The 23,839-nt window shown below is 38.6% G+C and overlaps 1 protein-coding gene across 2 annotated transcripts in view; it reads left to right on the top strand.

Moving 5' to 3' along the window:
- LOC128648939 (catechol O-methyltransferase) overlaps window positions 1-23,839 on the top strand; it is a 267,952-nt gene that overhangs the window by 196,577 nt on the left and 47,536 nt on the right. For both annotated transcript variants that reach the window (XM_053701922.1, XM_053701923.1), the window contains exons 2-4: window positions 11,172-11,451; window positions 18,389-18,582; window positions 19,427-19,558. In XM_053701922.1, coding sequence (XP_053557897.1) covers window positions 11,172-11,451; window positions 18,389-18,582; window positions 19,427-19,558 — 606 coding nt within the window. The remainder of the gene's footprint in view (window positions 1-11,171; window positions 11,452-18,388; window positions 18,583-19,426; window positions 19,559-23,839) is intronic.

Below are 23,839 nucleotides of genomic sequence, written 5' to 3'. Positions count from 1 at the left end.
GATTCCTGAAAGATATTAGTGTTCTAATGTAACTAGCGCTAATTTTGAAAAATAATGGTTTGGAAATAGCAAAGTGCTACTTGTATTTATGGCCCTATAACTCGCAAAAAAGCAAAGAACATGTAAACATTGGGTATTTCTAAACTCAGGACAAAATTTAGAAACTATTTAGCATGGGTGTTTTTTGGTGGTTGTAGATGTGTAACAGATTTTGGGGGTCAAAGTTAGAAAAAGTGTGTTTTTTCCATTTTTTCCTCATATTTTATAAAAAAATTTATAGTAAATTATAAGTTATGATGAAAATAATGGTATCTTTAGAAAGTCCATTTAATGGCGAGAAAAACGGTATATAATATGTGTGGGTACAGTAAATGAGTAAGAGGAAAATTACAGCTAAACACAAACACAGCAGAAATGTAAAAATAGCCTTGGTCCCAAACGGACAGAAAATGGAAAAGTGCTGTGGTCATTAAGGGGTTAACCATCATACGAATTAGGAAACCCTACAAGCTACAGAATGGGTGGCACAGACTGCCCACAGATCTTCAGAGAGTTTGCAGTAATAAAATCCAACTATTCCGTGCTTCAAAAGTTCCCAAGTGTATTTTATATTCATGTTGACATTATTTGGAAACCTGTAAATAAAAGGTTATGAACTAGCAAGGAAGATGATATAACTATTCTAGCCTCTTAAAGAACCATTAAATACAGTGCATTTGCATAATCAACAAATGCATGATAAAAATACAATGCAATAAAACTTATGGCTTGATGATTAAATACTCCCTGGCATGGAAAGAAATCATGCAAAATCTTTGGGGACTTTTTTCTAGTATTATATTGCAATGTTTGTGGGTCTCTTTCACATCCAGAATTCTGCATAGTGCAGCTCTCAAGCTAAAACTTGCCTTCCTAAAATTCTTTGAGGGACCTTATAGTACTACTGAGACTGATTTCAAACTTACTTCCATTTTACTTGCCTCTGTATCATCTGACAGCAAATAGCTAATTACAAAATGCATATAAATATATACAGTGAATATTTCACATGCTCAGAAAGTGTGTATATAAAAAGAATGTGCACATTTTAATAATGGATGTAAATTGGATGTATTTATATTTTTCAATTTCCATGCGCTGTCTGAATCATGAAAGTTTAATTTTGACTTTAGTGTCCCTTTAAAGGAAAAATAAATATCTTGAGAATTTTATATAAAATGTTTAGTTATGTGAAATAAAATAACTTTGCATTATACTTTTATTATTTATTTTGTCCCCTTTTAATGTTAATTTTCTCAGAGTTTATCAAAAAAATTAACCCCTTGCACCATTCGGACGTAGCTCTACGTCACACAGTACATAGCTCATCGTATTGCATAACGTAGATCTACATCCGACATGCTGAAAGCCCAGGCAGTCAAGGTTGTCAAGTGAGAACCAAGACATACAGCTTGTGGGCTTCCAGCATCTGCGTTCATATGGTAACGATATGGTAACTATCGGTGCACCGTTACCATATGAAGACAGATTGCCAGTGACATGGTCTGTGTCACTGTCTGTAACTATATCCATTGGTGCCGGCAGGTGGTGAAGGAGGGAAGTCAGGAGGCTGGGGGGCAGCCCAGTGACAGAAGGGGGAGTGGGAAGGGCCCTACACTGCAGAAAAAAATTGAAGGTATGGGGGGTGCAACACTATGGTACAGTGGAATATATGAGAGGGTGGGTGTGTTTTAATGATAGCGTGGAGGTGGGGAGGACCCTACGCTACAGAAAATAAATAAAACAACAACAACAAAAAATAGCTATAAAGTAGGTACTGGCAGACAGTATATACCAAAATGTGCCAAGATCAATACCTTGGGTTCTCTAAAGCAGGGTCGCCAACCTTTCGGACCTCATGGACCACTAAACTAAATTTTGAATCCCGAGGAACGCTAACATGATTTTTTTTTTTAAAAAGGTACACATCTTTATAATGTATGTGTGTGTATGTGTGTGTGTATATATATATATATATATATATATATATATATATATATATATATATATATATATATATATATATATATATGCTCACACACACATACTGTACATAACTAGTATAACCATATCTAAGTTTATATTATGTATATATTTACACATTTTTAAGAATAATTTTTTGGAATTAACTAACTGAATGACAGAACCGAGAGAATACTACCAAATGACAGATGAAGGGTGAGTGCCAACTTTTGAGCTGGAAACAGAGGCAGAAAGTTGGAAAAAAGAATTATGTTTAAAATGAACACAAGACTTCCAAGTTACCTCCCCAGTTAGGAATTATTCAAAACTACTTATGATCATGGACAGACATTGGAGTCATAAATTAAGTTTATATCAGAAAGCTCTCAATATGGATGTGAGCTAAACATGACTGATGTTACTGGCAAATACTATAATACTGGTGGGATATGGCTGATCTGCTGAATGGTAATTACTGGAATTCAGGTGGAATGGCTTTGTGCGCAGGAAAATTATTAGAATAAAAATTTATTAATATTTAATAAAAAAAAGATGGAGGGGAGGAAGACAAACAGTGATGTAAGTCCATCTGAAGGAATTAGGAAAACTACTACAAAGAGACAAGTGAAGGGAAGAAAATAAATTAAATATAATAGAGACATTTTTTTTTTTTAAGATTTTCTTTTTTTTTATATATACTTTAATTCCACTATTTCAAGATAAAACTATACCAACCTCTGCTGGCTTTAGAATGAAAGCATCTTTCTCTGCACTGTAGGGATTTGCAGCACAACGGGAGTGACACCATCAGAGGAGATTAATTCCTGCTTGATGGTGTCAAGGACAACCAACATCTTCTCGTGGACCACCAGTGATCCATGGACCACTGGTTGGCGACCGCTGCTCTAAAGAAATATATATGTTTAAAAACCAAGGCTTTCTGTTTAAAGGGAATGATAGCAAAAATGCTCCAGTATTTTGGGCAAGTTTTTCCTCTGAAAGTCCCGTTAGTGAAGGAGTTAAAGGGACATTACAAGACATTTCTGTTGTGTTGCTATGGAGTAACATGTCAGCCAAGTCTTAACATTTTCAAAACTTATTAACATCCTTTTTACTGCAATTATTTTTTAATAGCCAAACTCCACCCCCCATTTGCCTTATTTGGCGGAGCCAATCTGGGCTTAAATCTACAGACAACAAGGCTAGTCACAGTCATAAAGTTAGTATAAAATACTCTGTTTTGCTGTTAAAGCCAGTTAGTGAAAGATATGTAGTAGGTTTAGCCTTGAGAATTCAGCAGTGGGCTTTTCATGTTCTGAGTAGAAATTGCTCAATTTTCAGAGCTAAATTAAAAGAGAAGAGGGCATAATAAGCAATGAAAATATATTGCAAAGTTGTTTCATTATGCATAACTAGAGAACATTTATTTAAAAGTCTCAAGGAATTTACTGTCCCTTTAACCAAATTTGATAATAGAAGTAAATTGGAAATTTGTTTAAAATCGTATGATCCATCTGAATCATGAAGAAAAATTTTAGTTTTCATGTCCCATTAAGTGATTGCAAGCTTATTGTGATGAAACTGATTTAAAGGGCCATGATACCCAAATGTTAAAACACTTGAAAGTGATACAGCATAGCTGTAAAAAGCGGACTAGAAAATATCACCTGAACATCTCTATGTAAAAAAGAAAGATATTTTACCTCAAAATGTCCTAAGTATTCAAACCCCATTGCAAAGCAGCAAATCAGTATGTCTGTCCCGGGACAGGCAAGGGAGTGAGCCTCGTGCACACTAATGTTATTTGCCTATTCAGTTTAAGGAAGTTTACAATAAAATCGCATGAGAGTTAAGTGAAATCTCATGAGATCACAGTAAAACAGTTCATGACTGGGGCGTGTCCGGGCCATGGCCTAAGATGGCTGCTAAACTGGGAGCTCTGTAAATGAGAATTGCAATCTGCCTTGTAATTGGGTTCTTTTGCATCCATCCAGATGAAAACTGATCTGTCTGCAGTGGATAAAGCTTTGCTGGATTGGATTATACCTATATTGTGAGAAAAGAAGCTTCCCAGACTGGACCGCAGGGTTCTCTTGGCAGCCTACAAGGAAAGGGAACTCAGCACCCCCCCAGGGAACCGGGGTAAGCAGAGTAAATACTGCGTCTCTGCATCCACTTGTCAACCTGTAAACAGCGGGTAACTAAACACCCACCCTCACTAAGTTATCATGGAGGAGCACTATTCTTTTATTAAAGGCCTGATGGAGAGGCAGGAAGAGCTGATCTGCAAAAGAATTGACACAACAGTCCGCACTTTCCCTAGCAATTAATTCAACAGAGTGCTGTGAAGCGCTACAAAGTAAACTGCAGGATGTCCCATCACACAGTCTGAGGTCTAAGGAAACTAGAAGGCGAACACAACACATACCTGAAGGCCCTTTCCCTTCCTGGGCATTGGCGAAGCGTGAATTAGGGCTGTCTAAGTGTATTGGGGCAGACTGCGGCCTTATGGAGATATCTCGGCGCCTTATAGTTAGGCATGGTCAGCAGAGCTACTTACCTGTCACTGTGGAGAGAGTCGCTCTGGCAGTCTCGCTGGCGGATGAAGCGGAATCCAGGGAGCCGCGGCAGTTCAAACTAATCTCCCCTCAGAGGTTGAACACAGTGATGGATCTGGCTACTTTACCTAAATTTGCCTTTCTTGTTAGGAGGGAAGCGGCCGGCCTTCTGGACTAGGGCGGCAAAGTAAGTCCACGCGGTCTATATAGTCGGCTGGATGTACTGGGTAAGAGTGGGTCCCAGGCACTCATGCAAGACTTGAGACTGCGTTCAGTTATATGCCTGGGGGTTCTCATAGATCCTGTCCCACCTCCTTCTACCACCGGAGTATGCGATGTTCAGCTCCCACTTGGAGGAATTCTGCTAAATCGTCTGGACAGTACAGGAGTGGGGTAAAGGTTGGCACTGAGTAGATATGATTGTACTGCAGAGACTTGGAAGGGGGTACTGTAGACGCATACATTTGATGACGGCCTTGCTGCCCGATGTGAACATTTTATGATACTCTACCTAGCTTAAACATCTTGGCCTATATTATACACAAGGTCCTATATGGTAGCAGTCAGCGGTTGAGTTTATCCCTCTTTATGTATTCTGTTCTCTAATTTAACCTGACTGTTAAATATTATTTCTCCTACATTGGTGTATCCGGTCCACGGCTTCATCCTTACTTGTGGGATATTCTCAATCCCTACAGGAAGTGGCAAAGAGAGCACACAGCAGAGCTGTCCATATAGCTCCCCTCAGGCTCCGCCCCCCCCAGTCATTCTCTTTGCCGCTCTAACTAGTAGCATCTCCACGGGGGTGGTAAAGAGTATGTGGTGTTTAGTTGTAGTTTTTTATTCTTCTATCAAGAGTTTGTTATTTTAAAATAGTGCCGGCTTGTACTATTTACTCTGCAGCAGAAAGTGATGAAGATTTCTGCCGAGAGGAATATGATTTTAGCACCAGTAACTAAAATCCATTGCTGTTCCCACGCAGGACTGTTGAAACCAGAGAACTTCAGTTGGGGGGAACAGTTTGCAGGCTTAACTGCTTCAGGTATGATCAGTCATTTTTCTAACAAGACCTAGTAATGCTAGAAGATTGTCAGCAATCCCCTCTGGGATAGGTAAGCCATTTTTCTTAGACTCTGTATAAAATTATGGCTTAAATTAAGGGCTCTATGCTGGTTGACACTATTGTGGGCTAAATCGATTGCTTTTTAGCATGTTTTCACTATAAATAAGGTGTTTTTTCAGACTTTAAAACACTTTTGGGGTTTTATTTTGCGCCTGGCACTTATTTGGACACCTATTCTAGTCAGAAAGGCCCCTCCACTCTGGAAATGAAGAGGGAGGAGGCCTCATTTTCAAACCTCAATTGTGCAGTTGTTTTGCTTAGGCAGTTCATGCAGCTTCACGTGGGGAGTTCAGAGACTCCAGAGAGGCTTATTTCCTACTAAAATAATCCCTAAGGAAGGTAAAGGCCACAGTGGAATAGTTATGTAGTGTTTTTAACAGGTTAATTGCTGTTATTAGCTCCGGTTTGGGCATTAAGGGGTTAATTGGTCTGAAAATTTGTGTGCAATCCTTTCAAAGCATTAAGACACTGTGGTGAAAATTTCATTAAAATCGGATGTTTATTTGATGGGTTTTTTTATGTTTCAGTAATAAAGTGTGCACTTTTATTATTTAAAGACACAGTAACGTTTTTTTTCGAGCAAAAGGAACCACGTCCATTGAGGCAATGGACGTGGTTCCTTTTGCTCGAATTCATTTAAGACCATTGCAACTGTGCATGCTCAAACAATGGAATGGGGATTATGCAGATTTGTCTCCCCAGATTCAAATGGACCAGCAAACCAGAGACTCACTCCTCTGGTGGTTGTCTCAGGATCACCTGTCTCAGGGAATGAGTTTCCGAAGACCGGAAATGATCATTGTCACGACCGACGCCAGCCTCTTAGACTGGGGCGCGGTCTGGAAGTCCCTGAAGGCTCAGGGTCTATGGTCTCGGGAAGAATCTCTTCTCCCGATAAACATTTTGGAATTGAGAGCGATATTCAATGTGCTCCAGGCATGGCCTCAACTAGCGGAGGCCAAATTCATCAGATTTCAGTTGGACAACATGACGACTGTAGCGTACATCAATCATCAGGGGGGAACAAAGAGTTCCCTGGCGATGAGGGAGGTATCCAAGATCATCAAATGGGCAGAGGATCACTCCTGCCATCTATCAGCAATTCACATCCCAGGAGTGGACAACTGGGAAGCGGATTATCTGAGTCGTCAGACTTTCCATCCGGTGGAGCTCCACCCGGAGGTTTTTGCTCAGCTGACCCAGCTATGGGACATTCCAGATCTGGATCTGATGGCGTCACGTCAGAACTCCAAAGTTACACGTTACGGGTCCAGGTCCAGGGATCCCAAGGCGACATTGGTAGATGCCTTAGTAGCGCCTTGGTCGTTCAATCTAGCTTATGTCTTTCCACTGTTTCCCCTTCTCCCCCGGCTAGTAGCCAGGATCAAACAGGAGAAGGCTTCAGTAATTCTGATAGCTCCTGCGTGGCCACGCAGGACTTGGTATGCAGACCTGGTGAATATGTCATCGGTTCCACCATGGAAGCTGCCTTTGAGGCAGGACCTTCTAATTCAAGGTCCATTCGAACATCCAAACCTAGTTTCTCTGCAACTGACTGCTTGGAGATTGAGCGCTTGATTCTAGCTAAACGTGGGTTTTCGGAATCAGTTCTAGATACTCTGATCCAGGCTAGAAAGCCTGTCACCAGGAAAATTTACCATAAGATATGGCGGAAATATCTTTGCTGGTGCGAAGTTTATTCCATAAATCAATCACTCTTTCTGTAAAGAAGTGCTTCCTCAAATTACTCCTGAATCTACTACCCTTTAGCTTGAGCTCATGACCCCTTGTTCTTGAATTTTCCATTTTATGTAAAATACCCACAGCCTCAGTTTTACTAAACCCTTTAATGTACTTGAAAGTTGCTATCATATCACCTCTTTCCCTTCTCTTAGAGGAGAGAAGGGAAAGAGGTGATATGATAGCAACTTTCAAGTACATTAAAGGGTTTAGTAAAACTGAGGCTGTGGGTATTTTACATAAAATGGAAAATTCAAGAACAAGGGGTCATGAGCTCAAGCTAAAGGGTAGTAGATTCAGGAGTAATTTGAGGAAGCACTTCTTTACAGAAAGAGTGATTGATTTATGGAATAAACTTCCTCAAGAGGTAGTAGCAACAAACACTGTGGGGGACTTTAAAAATGCATGGGACAAGCATAGGGCTATCCTACGAACTAGATAAGTTTATACTGTTAGGTAAGGTGGGGCAGACTTGCTGGGCCTATGGCTCTTATCTGCCGTCAATATCTATGTTTCTATGAATCCAAGGGTTACTCATGGAGTAAGATTAGGATTCCAAGGATACTATCTTTTCTCCAAGAAGGATTGGAGAAAGGTCTGTCAGCTAGTTCTTTAAAGGGACAGATATCTGCTCTGTCTGTTTTGTTACACAAGCGTCTGGCAGCCATGCCAGATATTCAGGCATTTGTACAGGCTTTAGTCAGAATCAAGCCTGTCTACAGACCTGTGGCTCCTCCATGGAGTCTAAATTTAGTTCTTTCAGTTCTTCAAGGGGTTCCGTTTGAACCTCTACATTCCATAGATACTATCTTGGAAAGTTTTGTTTTTAGTAGCTATTTCTTCTGCTAGAAGAGTTTCTGAATTGTCTGCTTTGCAGTGTAATTCACCCTATCTGGTGTTTCATACAGATAAGGTCGTTTTACGTACCAAACCTGGTTTTCTTCCAAAAGTGGTTTCCAATAAGAATATCAACCAGGAAATTGTTGTTCCTTCTCTGTGTCCTAATCCAGTTTCTAACAAGGAACGTCTGTTACACAATCTTGATGTGGTTCGTGCTTTAAAGTTTTATCTAAAAGCAACTAAAGACTTCAGACAAACATCGTCCTTGTTTGTCGTCTATTCTGGCAAGAGGAGAGGTCAAAAGGCGACTGCGACCTCTCTGTCTTTCTGGCTGAAAAGCATCATCCGGTTGGCTTATGAGACTGCTGGAAGGCAGCCTCCTGAACGAATTACAGCTCACTCTACTAGAGCTGTGGCTTCCACATGGGCTTTCAAGAATGAGGCTTCTTTTAAACAGATTTGTAAGGCAGCGACTTGGTCTTCACTGCATACGTTTGCCAAATTTTACAAATTCGATACTTTTGCTTCTTCTGAGGCTATTTTTGGGAGAAAGGTTTTACAAGCAGTGGTGCCTTCCGTTTAGGTTACCTGACTTGTTCCCTCCCTTCATCCGTGTCCTAAAGCTTTGGTATTGGTTCCCACAAGTAAGGATGAAGCCGTGGACCGGATACACCAATGTAGGAGAAAACAGAATTTATGTTTACCTGATAAATTTCTTTCTCCTACGGTGTATCCGCTCCACGGCCCGCCCTGGCATTTTGGTCAGGTTTAAATTTATTTTTTGTAAACTACAGTCACCACTGTACCCTATGGTTCTCCTTTTTCTCCTAACCGTCGGTCGAATGACTGGGGGGGGCGGAGCCTGAGGGGAGCTACATGGACAGCTCTGCTGTGTGCTCTCTTTGCCACTTCCTGTAGGGATTGAGAATATCCCACAAGTAAGGATGAAGCCGTGGACCGGATACACCGTAGGAGAAAGAAATTTATCAGGTAAACATAAATTCTGTTATTTCATATATATATATACATATATATATATATATATATATATATATATATATATATATATATATATATATATATATATATATATAGCGTGCATAGGTTAATATCATTAGGGAATATGCTTCATCACTCAGTTTACTGTAGAGCTGGTGGGGGATAGGGACCATGCATAGGAATGGCCAATCTTAAGTGCCTTATCTTGTTTTCATACCAGGGCTATATCAATGTGTATATTGTGCCTCCTTTTTGTTTGCTAATGGCGACCTCTGGTCTGCTCAGTTTTTATATTCCTCTGTTTCTCAGGCTCACTGCTGATATATTGTGGGTCTGCTTAAAGGTATGGGGAGTGTTGTTTTGGAGTGCAGTGTCTTAGTTATATATGGTTACAACAATTAGTGAGGGGGTTAATCTACAACGTTGCAGAAATCCCCTGCAGGCTTTTTGGCCACCACCTATAGTAAGTTAAGCAAGCCCTTGTAGGCCATAAAGTAGCTACTAACATATTTGTTTTAATAAGGCAATATATGTTTGTCACATAGAGCTGCAGATTGTTCACCTATTATACTGGGTATATTAGTATAGCTGATGCTACTTAATACCCTAGAACTACCACCAGTACATTGCTTATATACAAATAATGGTTATACTCCCCTTAATCTATTCCCCTTATTTATATTTACATTTTGTGGTCCAAGAGTGGCCAATAACTATTAGTTGGGGTGCATTAAGGCCCTGATGTAGCCATATTAGACAAGGGGGAGAATTAAATAAATATGTAAATATGCTACCATAAAAGAGAGTGCGTGAATTTTATATAGTCTTTTAGAATTTTGAATGTCCTCTATGTGTTATGTCATGTGGGGTTGGATGTATAAAAATACTATTGCTAAGATAAACATGTTTGGATGAAGCAATATAGTCTTAGTATAAAGTTTATAAATACATCACCAATTAGAAATCTTTGTATACAGGTTACTCACTGTGGTGATGTTCTATATTTGATATGTAACTAGTATACTCTACATGAATATACCCGGATGTTCCACACATAATATATAGGGCTCCTTGATTTATTTGTCCAATGGTTAGGGAATCCTGCCATATATCATACTACACATTATGAGGGGCTATATACTGATATCCATGTACTGTTTGCTTTACTTAGTTATAAGTCATGTTGAATATATTATGGACAAGTATAAGCCTATATATGTCAAGAATCGGTCACCAAAATCAGGCTTATATTGAGCTGTTTGTCTTAATATATGTTAATTGTCCGTTTGAGAATGCATTTATGTAAAATGGGGTAATTTCCATGGCTAGACACTGTACCTCGGTTCGGACTTGCTTAGAAGATACAGTTGTGAGGGCATGCTTGTTTTATTCAATGTGTAAAGTTCGACGTATATCAAATGGGCATGTTGCCATGAAGTTTCTCTTTGAGATTTTATTTATGTTTGTCATATTACCTCAATAAAAATTATTTAAAAAAAAAACAAAAAACAGTTCATGACCTCAGCACTGTTGATGCTGATTGACTGCAGCTAATTTCTTCTTCTTTTTTTTTTTTTTACCTGTTGATGAGATTAGGCTGGGATACCCAGTGAAAGGGGCTGTAAAATCAAGAAGAGCAGACACTCCCCCCTCATATGAAAAGACTCATTACACAAAAAGGAGCATACTTGAATCTTTAGACATCAGTATACATCTATAACGTTGGGGCTTGGTGAGGAGTCTGAAAATCAGCACAATGTTGTTTAAAAATAAGCAAAACTATACATTTAGGCTGTATAAATTAATCATCTACAAAACATTTATGCAAAGAAAAATCTAATGTACAATGTCCCTTAAAATGCAATTATAGATCTATGTAGCAAAATTAACAAAATGATTTTAACTTACAGATGTTGGATTGTATTTCAAGTTCCCTGTGTGTGCCGATCAGTCTTTCCATCGTGGTTGTGCTTATCGTTTTTCTAAGTCGACATAGCGGTATTGCTAAGATTTACTTGTGTCAGATAATCTCCGGAGTCAAAGATAAATTCATGGCTCAGAACAAGGAAGAGAGGATCTTGCAGTTTGTGATGCAGAATGCAGTGCGTGGTGACCCTCAAAGCGTGGTGGACAATATCGATAAATACTGCAGCCAGAAGGAGTGGGCCATGAATGTAGGAGATCAGAAAGGTATGGCTTCAGATATTCATTTTTGGTATTGTTCACATAAACATGCCTCACAAGCATAAAATATTTTCTTTTTGTAAACCATAGGAACAAAATGTAAAACTGTAACACATTTTTAAAATACAAAAAAGGAAAAATGGGTTTTATCATGCTTGTGAGGCATGGCACTGTCCACCAATAGATCTGTGGGAGTTATATCAACCAGTAAGCAATCTGACTAAAAAGTATCAAAGGGATACTAGAATCATATCATGAAAATTTAGGGAACCAATCCCATAGCTGTTAATAATGGGAGGTGCTGAATATATTAAAAAACTTTAATATAAAAGGGAGAAATAATCCTTTAACAGTCACTTATAACAATATACCATAATTATGTGAAAGCTTTTGATGAGAAATATAAATAAAAAAAAAACTTTAATATAAAAGAGAGAAATAATCCTTTAGCAGTCACTTATAACAATATACCATAATTATGTGAAAGCTTTTGATGAGAAATATAAATAAAAAAAAAACTTTAATATAAAAGAGAGAAATAATCCTTTAGCAGTCACTTATAACAATATACCATAATTATGTGAAAGCTTTTGATGAGAAATATAAATAAAAAAACTTTAATATCCCTATCTAAAAATTACAAAGGTTGCAGTGCGTTTAATTCTGCATGACCTGGTAGTGACTAAAAACATAGCAGGTAACCCCTTAATGTGATGACTGACTACAAAATGCCCCTGATAGTATTACCTATTAGTGACTGTTATGGTGCTAAGTGCACCTATATATGAGTTGACAACTTAGGCCTAGTGGTAAATTGTGGAAACTGGTGATAAAAACATTTATCTCCATTACAGTCTATGGAAAACTATCATGTTACCGCCAGTTTCCAACTTTATCGCCTCAATGCAAACTAGGCCTTACTCTCTTTCAGTTCACTCTACAGTAGAGGTTTTCAAACCTGTCCTCAGACCTCTCTAATGGGCCAGATTTTTGGATGAGAGCAGGTTAATAACCATGGTTACTAATCAGCCAATTATTTCACTTGTGCTCCAGTTCAAATGTCCTGAAAAGCTGTCCTGTTAGGGTGGTCTGATGACAGATTTGATAACCTCTGCTCTTCATTAATTATTAAACAATTAAAAAGGCATTGCTATGTACAAGCCATGGTGAGCAACAATATCTTTTGATAATAAACATGTGATAAAGCTGCATAAGAAATATGTCAGGCATGGAAATCGTGTAGCTATCTTATTTCAGTTAAATATGAACTTAAGATTTTCTCTGAATATTTTATTCCCCTGATATGATGTTAAACCTTTGTACAAAAGGGAGAGGTGTAATGGCACTACTAACTATCAAATGGGTGGGAACGGGCCCTGTATTATCCAAAATTGGCCTTATATACAGTATATATTGCCCCAAGGTGCTGTGTATAAACAAACACTTTAACCGCTACAACAGAGAAATAGTTGCAAAAAAGTATACACATATAGCACTCTACTCCCACGCTGTTAATTGTGTTAGAGTAGGGCGGTATACATCCACAAAAGAAAATTAAAAAATTAGACTTTAATAGATATTCTTAGAAAATGGGTACTTTAAAATCAACTAGCGATATTAGGGTATCACTATATAATGTCTAGGTTATGTTTCTACCAAGACAAAGTACTTTACAGTTATGCAGGTAAATGTAATAGTGGGGTAAATAAAGTAGGAGGCCTAAATTAAATAGTTCCTCATAATGTGGTATTATGGCTCAAAAATGGTTTGAGGTTTAGCGAATAGTGTCCCCAAACTAATGTAAATGCTTGGTGCAAACTGTTTTAATTTAGATGAAACTTTGTATATAAATTGCCCCTTACAGTGGTTATTACGGTTCAGGAGTAGTTTGTTACAAACAATATCAATTTAGATGATACAACGTATTTGAATTTCCCTTTCCAGAGGTAATTGCGGCTCAGGAATTGTTTGGTGAAAACAATATCGATTTAGGTGATACAGCGTATTTCTATTCCCCTTTACAGAGGTTAATGCGGCTCAGGGATAGTTTGTGGTTTAGCAAATAGTATCCCCAAAATAGTTTGTGCAAACAGTATCAATTTAGATAATATAGCATATTTGGATTCAGGACTTGATCTAGAGATAAATCAACAAAATCTAACAATTGCAGCTACTTGAAATAATGATATATGTGTATATATATACAGGGAGTGCAGAATTATTAGGCAAATTAGTATTTTGACCACATCATCCTCTTTATGCATGTTGTCTTACTCCAAGCTGTATAGGCTCGAAAGCCTACTACCAATTAAGCATATTAGGTGATGTGCATCTCTGTAATGAGAAGGGGTGTGGTCTAATGACATCAACACCCTATATCAGGTGTGCATAATTATTAGGCAACTTCCTTTCCTTTGGCAAAATGGGTCAAAAGAAGGACTTGACAGGCTCAGAAAAGTCAAAAATAGTGAGATATCTTGCAGAGGGATGCAGCACTCTTAAAATTGCAAAGCTTCTGAAGCGTGATCATCGAACAATCAAGCGTTTCATTCAAAATAGTCAACAGGGTCGCAAGAAGCGTGTGGAAAAACCAAGGCGCAAAATAACTGCCCATGAACTGAGAAAAGTCAAGCGTGCAGCTGCCAAGATGTCACTTGCCACCAGTTTGGCCATATTTCAGAGCTGCAACATCACTGGAGTGCCCAAAAGCACAAGGTGTGCAATACTCAGAGACATGGCCAAGGTAAGAAAGGCTGAAAGACGACCACCACTGAACAAGACACACAAGCTGAAACGTCAAGACTGGGCCAAGAAATATCTCAAGACTGATTTTTCTAAGGTTTTATGGACTGATGAAATGAGAGTGAGTCTTGATGGGCCAGATGGATGGGCCCGTGGCTGGATTGGTAAAGGGCAGAGAGCTCCAGTCCGTCTCAGACGCCAGCAAGGTGGAGGTGGAGTACTGGTTTGGGCTGGTATCATCAAAGATGAGCTTGTGGGGCCTTTTCGGGTTGAGGATGGAGTCAAGCTCAACTCCCAGTCCTACTGCCAGTTTCTGGAAGACACCTTCTTCAAGCAGTGGTACAGGAAGAAGTCTGCATCCTTCAAGAAAAACATGATTTTCATGCAGGACAATGCTCCATCACACGCGTCCAAGTACTCCACAGCGTGGCTGGCAAGAAAGGGTATAAAAGAAGAAAATCTAATGACATGGCCTCCTTGTTCACCTGATCTGAACCCCATTGAGAACCTGTGGTCCATCATCAAATGTGAGATTTACAAGGAGGGAAAACAGTACACCTCTCTGAACAGTGTCTGGGAGGCTGTGGTTGCTGCTGCACGCAATGTTGATGGTGAACAGATCAAAACACTGACAGAATCCATGGATGGCAGGCTTTTGAGTGTCCTTGCAAAGAAAGGTGGCTATATTGGTCACTGATTTGTTTTTGTTTTGTTTTTGAATGTCAGAAATGTATATTTGTGAATGTTGAGATGTTATATTGGTTTCACTGGTAAAAATAAATAATTGAAATGGGTATATATTTGTTTTTTGTTAAGTTGCCTAATAATTATGCACAGTAATAGTCACCTGCACACACAGATATCCCCCTAAAATAGCTATAACTAAAAAACAAACTAAAAACTACTTCCAAAACTATTCAGCTTTGATATTAATGAGTTTTTTGGGTTCATTGAGAACATGGTTGTTGTTCAATAATAAAATCCTCAAAAATACAACTTGCCTAATAATTCTGCACTCCCTGTATATATATATATATATATATATATATATATATATATATATATATATATATATATTAAGATGCCTCGTGGTTTTGTGTTACTTATATTCTTATAAGAAAGTAACAAATTGCATTGGATATATATATATATATATATATATATATATATATATATATATATATATATATATATATATATATATATATATATATAGGTCTGTACCTTTTAAAAAAAAAACATGTTAGTGGTCCACGGAATTCAAAATTGTGAGTTTAGTAGTCCCTGATGTCCGAAAGGGACCGCGACCCCTGCTCTAGTATATATGTCCGAAAGGGACCACGACCCCTGCTCTAGTATATAATTATCCTGTATTTACCTAGGTATCAATCCCCAATGAATACACAGTGAAAGTAACATTGTAGCTACTATATACAGCGTTATTTAGTAAGCAATACTTTCATAACGTACCCAACAATATCTATATATTTGGTAACAATATTGGACGCAGCATTACAGGCGTGGGGAATTAAAATGGTCATATTGGACATCATAGCGGCCATACTCCCATTAATCACAAGTGCTGCAGTTTTATAAATGTAATATAGCGCCTAGATCACAAAATGTAATATAGAAGCAAACTATATAGCTTCTGTTACTTTATACTATGGCAACGATTTGAGATATCAGGTTACAACCTAATATTAGTGGCAACTTTATCCTACAAGATCATTTGATATTATATATATATATATATATATATATATATATATATATATATATATATATATATATATATATATATATATATATATATATAAAATTAATATTTTAATATCTATCATATACATGCACAAAATTGCAATTTCTGGAATCCCCATACCCTAGTATCAAGGGATCATACAGTTAGCTAATTATATAATGCAATTTGTTACTTTCTTATAAGAATATAAGTAACACAAAACCACGAGGCATCTTAATATATATATATATATATAATTATTTCAAGTAGCTGCAATTGTTGGATTTTGTTGATTTATCTCTAGATCAAGTCCTGAATCCAAATATGCTATATTATCTAAATTGATACTGTTTGCACACACTATTTTGGGGATACTATTTGCTAAACCGCAAACTATTCCTGAGCCACATTAACCTCTGTAAAGGGGAATAGAAATACGCTGTATCACCTAAATCGATATTGTTTTCACCAAACAATTCCTGAGCCGCAATTACCTCTGTAAAGGGGAATTTAAATACGTTGTATCATCTATATCGATATTGTTTGTAACAAACTACTCCTGAACCGTAATAACCCCTGTAAGGTGGAATTTATAAACAAAGTTTCATCTAAATTGACACAGTTTGCACCAAGCATTTACATTAGTTTGGGGACACTATTCGCTAAACCTCAAACCATTTTTGAGCCGTAATACCACATTATGAGGACCTATTTATTTTAGACCCCCCTACTTTATTTACCCCACTATTACATTTACCTGCATAACTGTAAAGTACTTTGTCTTGGTAGAAACATAACCTAGACATTATATAGTGATACCCTAATATCGCTAGTTGATTTTAAAGTACCCATTTTTTAAGAATATCTATTAAAGTCTAATTTTTTAATTTTCTTTTGTGGATGTATACCGCCCTACTCTAACACAATTAACAGCGTGGGAGTAGAGTGCTATATGTGTATACTTTTTTGCAACTATTTCTCAGTTGAAGCGGTTAAAGTGATGGTAAAAAGCACACCATATCAATTAAGGTAGTGCACATACTGTATGTTGCAGACATACATTTTTTTATTTAAAAAAATCAACAACAACAAAAACCCTTTATTTTATAACGTTTAAAGAGAAATGACACCCAAAATTTTTCTTTCATTATTCATTTAGCGCTTGTGATTTTAACCTTTTAAAGACGTTAGGACATTCCATGCCAGTTTTAGCTCCATTAGAACAGCATGGAACGTCCTAGCCGTTTGGATGTCCTGAAGCCAACGGCGCTTACTGCATGGGATCAGGTCATGGTAAGCATGCCTAGCATTGTAAGCTCGCCCCCCTGACCCAATCCCATCATTGAAATCTCGCCAATGCATACACAATCACAAGATTTCAATTTGTTAACATCAATCTCAGGTCTCTATCTGAATGAAAGAAGAGAATTTAAAAAAAGCCTCAGATGCAAAACCATTTTCTTTTATGACAAATCAGGTGGTACAGTCAGTGAAAGATGCTCTACAGTCTGCATTATTAAGCATAGCAAGCAGAGGCATAGCTAGAACTTACTGGGCCCCAGGACAAAGTCTGTGGCAAGGACCCTATATACATGTTAGACGCTGTCCTGCTTTTTAATCTTGTTGGCATAAAAGTTCTGTTTTAAGCTACTTTGAAGAGTGTGCCAGAATTTGCTTTGTTTATATATATATATATATATATATATATATATATATACACACACACACAAACACATGCAAACACAAACATGTATATACATACACACACACGCAAGAGGGAGTCGATGCAACACTCACAGAGATATACAATATATATATATATATATACACACACACAGTACACACACAATAACATGCACAATAAACAGGCAAATATATGCGCATGTACACACACATAGACATTTATACACCCCACATGCACACATACTTACACAAACACATACATATACACAAAAGGGAGTTTATGCACAGCCTAGCAAACACCCTTAACAAACACTCCAGAAGTAAGAAAAAAACTTCTCACAGCAAACTGCTTGCAGCGCTTTCTTTTTCCTGGTTGCTTATAGTTACCATATGCTTAGCGACTTCTAGTGGTGATTAGAAAAACTGCAGTCCCATAAACAGGCTGCACTGATCTGCTTGAGTTGCTGCGGCCAGGCCCCCTAAAAGTCTTTGGAAGCAGTGTTTGTAACAATATTTGATGCAGTGTCATTCAAAGTTGCAAACACTGCTGCCATAAAGTGCTATAGACATACGTGCAAGTGCTGATGTCCTATGAGCCTAACTAGGTTTGCTGTTTAAGGAAGGATACCAAGAGAACAAAGCAAATTTGATAAAAAGAAGTTAGCTGGAAAATTTAAAACTGCATGCTCAAACAGAATTATGAAATGTTTTTTTCTTTACTCTTTCTTTAAGGGCATCAACCCCTCAGTCCTTATAACCGTGTTATTTCATTTGCAGGCCTGATACTGGATAAAGTGGTGAAGGAGACTGACCCATCGGTGCTTCTGGAGCTGGGCACATACTGTGGATACTCTTCAATTCGGATATCTCGGCTGCTAAAACCTGGAACTCGTTTCTTCACTATAGAGATGAACCCGGCTTATGCTGCTGTGGCCAAGCAGATGATTGAATTTGCCGGAGTGAAGGACAAGGTTTGCTTATCTCTAGTTATTAATTGTTAAATAAACAGAGATAAGTTATAAGGAAACAAAACTTCCATGAACAGTTAATATACCTGTTAGCTTTTTAGTAAAACGGCTTTTATAATTTACATGTTTGCAATTACACTTCATCTATCCTAAAAGCTTACCCATGGTCACCTTAGCAAGCTAATACTGAGGTCACAGCCTGTCAGCCGGCAGCTTACGAAAGGTTTAGACATTGCTACATCCATATCTTCAACATTTAATATAAATAATGCTAATTGTTCAAACACAGGTTCCTAATAACTGGTTTCTAAGCAACAAGATATGTATCTGGGTTTGCCTCAGTGAACACCTGACTGGATGATTGTAGGCATTTGGCTCACAGATCAGCAGTAGAATGTAAAAATTGTACATATAAAGTTACATAGGAAATGCCTAAGGGGTGGGAATTCTACATACTCTGCCAGTGCCACTCTAAATATTTTGGGTTTTGCCTACACTCTTCTGGTTACTTGTTTCTCATTCTACTACTAACTAGTATTTGTATTATTTAATGAAGTCTTTGAAGCACAATTTGTCAAGCGATAAGTAAGAATTCATATTTAAAAACAGTTTTTTTCATAAACCAATAAAGTTTCATATATATTTTAAGAACTTTTTTTTTTTTAAAGAAAATGCAGTTATGCACATTAAAGGGACGTGTTAATGCAATAATAACATGATTAACATGAGCATTTCATTATCACTATAACTATGTAATTAACCTCACAAAGAGGCAGAACACGCTGCCAAGCCAGTCCTGAGCATGATAAGGACACCTCATGAAATAACCTAATGTAACACTTTTTAGGTGCAGATTTTGGAAGGCTCTACTGAGGACATTATCCCCCAGCTGAAAAAGAAACATGAGATAGACACTCTGGATTTTGTGTTTGTGGATCACTGGAAGGACAAGTACACACCAGACACTAAACTATTAGAGGTAAGTTACTTTATTACATATCTGTTAATATTTCTCAGTTTGTGGTTTATTTGTCTGGGAATAACATACAGTTGTCTATTTTCTTGCATGTGAAAAACATTATTCTATTTGTTGAATGCATTGCACTAACTATGGTTGGGTGAATGTTTCAATACATTGATTTTAAACAGGTAGAGTTGCCATATGTGTTCGTTCTAAATTAATGTTGCATATTTTTTCAAACATTCTAGTTAAAATTAAAGGGACACTAAAGTTAAAATTAAATTTTCATGATGCAGATAGAGCATGTGATTTAAACAATTTTCCAATTTACTTCTATTAGCAGAATGTGGACCACCCTTTTTTATATATATATATATATATATATACGCACACTTCCTGAGGACCTTCTTTTGTGTATACTCACAAAGCCAGCAGCACTCCCCTGTGCTAGTATACTCACAGAGCCAGCAGCACTCCCCTGTGCTAGTATACTCACAAAGTCGGCAGCATTCCCATGTGCTAGTATACTCACAAAGCCGGCAGCATTCCCATGTGCTAGTATACTCACAAAGCCAGCAGCATTCCCCTGTGGTAGTATACTCACAAAGCCAGCAGCACTCCCATGTGCTAGTATACTCGCAAAGCCAGCAGCACTCCCATATGCTAGTATACTCGCAAAGCCAGCAGCATTCCCATGTGCTAGTATACTTGCAAAGCCAGCAGCATTCCCATGTGCTAGTATAATCACAAAGCCAGCAGCATTCCCATGTGCTAGTATACTCACAAACCCGGCAGCACTCCCCTGTGCTAGTATACTCACAAAGCCAGCAGCATTCCCATGTGCTAGTATACTCACAAAGCTGGCAGCATTCCCATGTGCTAGTATACTCACAAAGCCAGCAGCATTCCCATGTGCTAGTATACTCACAAAGCCAGCAGCACTCCCATGTGCTAGTATACTCACAAAGCCTGCTGCACTCCCATGTGCTAGTATACTCACAAAGCCTACTGCACTCTCATGTGCTAGTATACTCACAAAGCCTGCTGCACTCTCATGTGCTAGTATACTCACAAATCCTGCTGCACTCTCATGTGCTAGTATACTCACAAAGCCTGCAGCACTCTCGTGTGCTAGTATACTCACAAAGCCTGCTGCACTCTCATGTGCTAGTATACTCACAAAGCCTGCAGCACTCTCATGTGCTAGTATACTCTCAAAGCCTGCAGCACTCTTATTTGCTAGTATATTCATAAAGCCTGCTGCACTCTCATGTGCTAGTATACTCACAAATCCTGCTGCACTCTCATGTGCTAGTATACTCACAAAGCCTGCTGCACTCTCATGTGCTAGTATACTCACAAAGCCTGCTGCACTCTCATGTGCTAGTATACTCACAAAGCCTGCAGCACTCTCATGTGCTAGTATACTCACAAAGCCTGCAGCACTCTTATGTGCTAGTATACTCACAAAGCCTGCTGCACTCTCATGTGCTAGTATACTCACAAAGCCTGCTGCACTCTCATGTGCTAGTATATTCATAAAGCCTGCTGCACTCTCATGTGCTAGTATACTCTCAAAGCCTGCAGCACTCTTATGTGCTAGTATATTCATAAAGCCTGCTGCACTCTCATGTGCTAGTATACTCACAAATCCTGCTGCACTCTCATGTGCTAGTATACTCACAAAGCCTGCAGCACTCTCATGTGCTAGTATACTCACAAAGCCTGCAGCACTCTCATGTGCTAGTATACTCACAAAGCCTGCTGCACTCTCATGTGCTAGTATACTCACAAAGCCTGCTGCACTCTCATGTGCTAGTATAGTCATAAATAGGCGTACCATAATTTTTAGAAGTGAAACTGGGACCAACTGGTGCAGTGCCAGTGGGGGTGTGGTCAGGGGCATGGTTGAGGGGGTGTGGCAATTGCCGTCCGGAACTAATTTTCCAGAGAGTAAATTAACCTTTGTGATCACTACCTATCACAAAGGGCAGCTTTTGCTAAGCAGTTCCCCAGAATGCCAGATAGGAAATGTCCCCATTACAGAGCAGCCCCTGATGCACATAGTACAGAGGTAATGTGTAACTTACAATGGGCACTTACCTAGCACACAGACTCCGCACACATGTGAACACTTAAACCGGAAGTGAACTGCTAAGGCAAAGGTCTTATTACAAGATGGCAGTGCTCTGTCACTGTTGTTATGGAAAGGACTAAGCATACAGTGGAAATGTTTTCTAATGTTCATGTATCTTTATTGTAAACGTAACATACCTGTGCACTGCACACACTGGATAAATAACGTTACATATATATAGGCTTACCATTTTTTTTAGAGGTGCGGTGCCAGTGGGGGTGTGGTCAGGGTTATGGTCAAGGGGCGTGGCTATTAACAGTCCTTTTAAAGTAGTATCTTTTATGTGCGTAATGTTTCTTGGATACTCTACCCTTCCTCAGTCAAACAACAAGTGAATCACACAGTTTAAATAGACAGTAACACCACCCCCTAGGGAAAAAGACACCCTTATGTTGTCATGGGAACCCATACACAACATAAGTAAATAAATCATTCATCTAAATCTCAGGTTCTAAATAATGCCAAACATCAAGCATAATTATCAATTTCATAAAATAGTGAAGAGCGTATACATCACACAGTTTAATATCTGCAGTGTAATATGTTTTTTATGTGTCTAATTAAGGAACAGAGCCAAATACTGATAAGGCATAAATACAACATTGAATGAAATAAGTAAAAAATAAACACATACCTGCTAAAGCTGTTTAAGAGGCTACTCTATACCATAATGCAGGAAGATTACAGCCAAAATGCTATTCTGCATGAAGTAAAGCAAGATCCACGCCAAAAATCCTGCCTGTCTGTACTTTCTGGTCATACTCATATGATTCCCCTAAAGGTGTATCACCGGCAATGTCACCAGGGGTCGGGGGGTGTTAAATTCTTAGAAAAATAAACCAAGTAGTACTATAAAGTTAAAAAACCCTATGCTGCTCACTCAGCCGGTATTACTAAATGTAAACTTTGAAGGACACAAACGTTAAGCTAAGCAGGGCTGTATATAACAAAGTACCAGCATCCAACTATGCTGGAGAGTCACAGTCCAGTCATTTTGAATAATGTGTCTGGGTTCCAGGCGGTCTGAAACCCAGACACATGATTTGAAACACAGAGGTGGCAGCCCTACTGGGACAGAATGAACAACCAGGTGGGACACTGGGACAGCGCCTCCAAACAGGGACAATCCCAGTAAAAGTGGGACTTCTGGTAAGCCTACATATATAGCTATTTACACAGTGTCTGCTACTGAGCGAATGTAGCTGCTGCTATAGCAATGCCTGCTCAGTGAACAGCAGTAGCCCTTGGCCTGCAGCCTGATGCTCATTATGTGACCGCAATGCCAGGTGTGCCAGGAGAATACCCTTTCCTAGTCATTGGCACTGCTGGGGTTAAAGTGTCACCCGGGCTGGACTGTTAATGTCTTGCTACCATGGCAACTGCATGTCCCGTAGTGCTTTGTACCTCACATGCTGTTGACCCTCACACTGGCCACACATCTGTGACTGACGTCGCCAACTTCTGCGCTATTCAGTGCTGTACTACTTAGTTTCTCAGTACCACAGTAAGGCACATGGACAGAATGGACTCAAATTTCTGTTTTTTTAAAAAGCAAACAAATACCGGACAGTCCGGTCAAATACCAGACACCTGACAAACTGGGACAGAATGAACAATTGGGTGGAACACTGGGACAGCGCTTCCAAACAGGGACAATCCCAGTCAAACTGGGACTTATGGTAAGCCTAGTCATAAAGCCTGCTGCACTCTGATGTGCTAGTATACTCACAAAGCCTGCTGCACTCTCATGTGCTAGTATACTCACAAAGCCTGCTGCACTCTCATGTGCTAGTATACTCACAAAGCCTGCTGCACTCTCATGTGCTAGTATACTCACAAAGCCTGCAGCACTCCCCTGTGTACAGTTAAATTTACTTCAAATTAACTTTTGTTTCTATATTTTATGTCACATTAAGACAGTTAATGTTCCATTATAAATGTCCAGCCAAAATCAAGCTGTGATCTTATTGGAACATAAAACACTGTGGGCCAGATTATAAATCGTGCACTATTTAGCACTTTTGCTCGAACGCAATCACAACAAGAAGTAAACATTTAACGTATTACAAGTTGAAAGTAAAAACTTAGCATGTATGCGATACCCACCCCCACCCATAGACTTCAGTTGAGCATGTAATTAAAATATAACCTAACACTTATCG

The sequence above is a fragment of the Bombina bombina genome, chromosome 2 (genome assembly GCF_027579735.1).
Source record: "Bombina bombina isolate aBomBom1 chromosome 2, aBomBom1.pri, whole genome shotgun sequence".
In the NCBI taxonomy this organism is placed as follows: Eukaryota; Metazoa; Chordata; class Amphibia; order Anura; family Bombinatoridae; genus Bombina; species Bombina bombina.
This window is presented reverse-complemented; position numbering and strand designations above follow the sequence as displayed.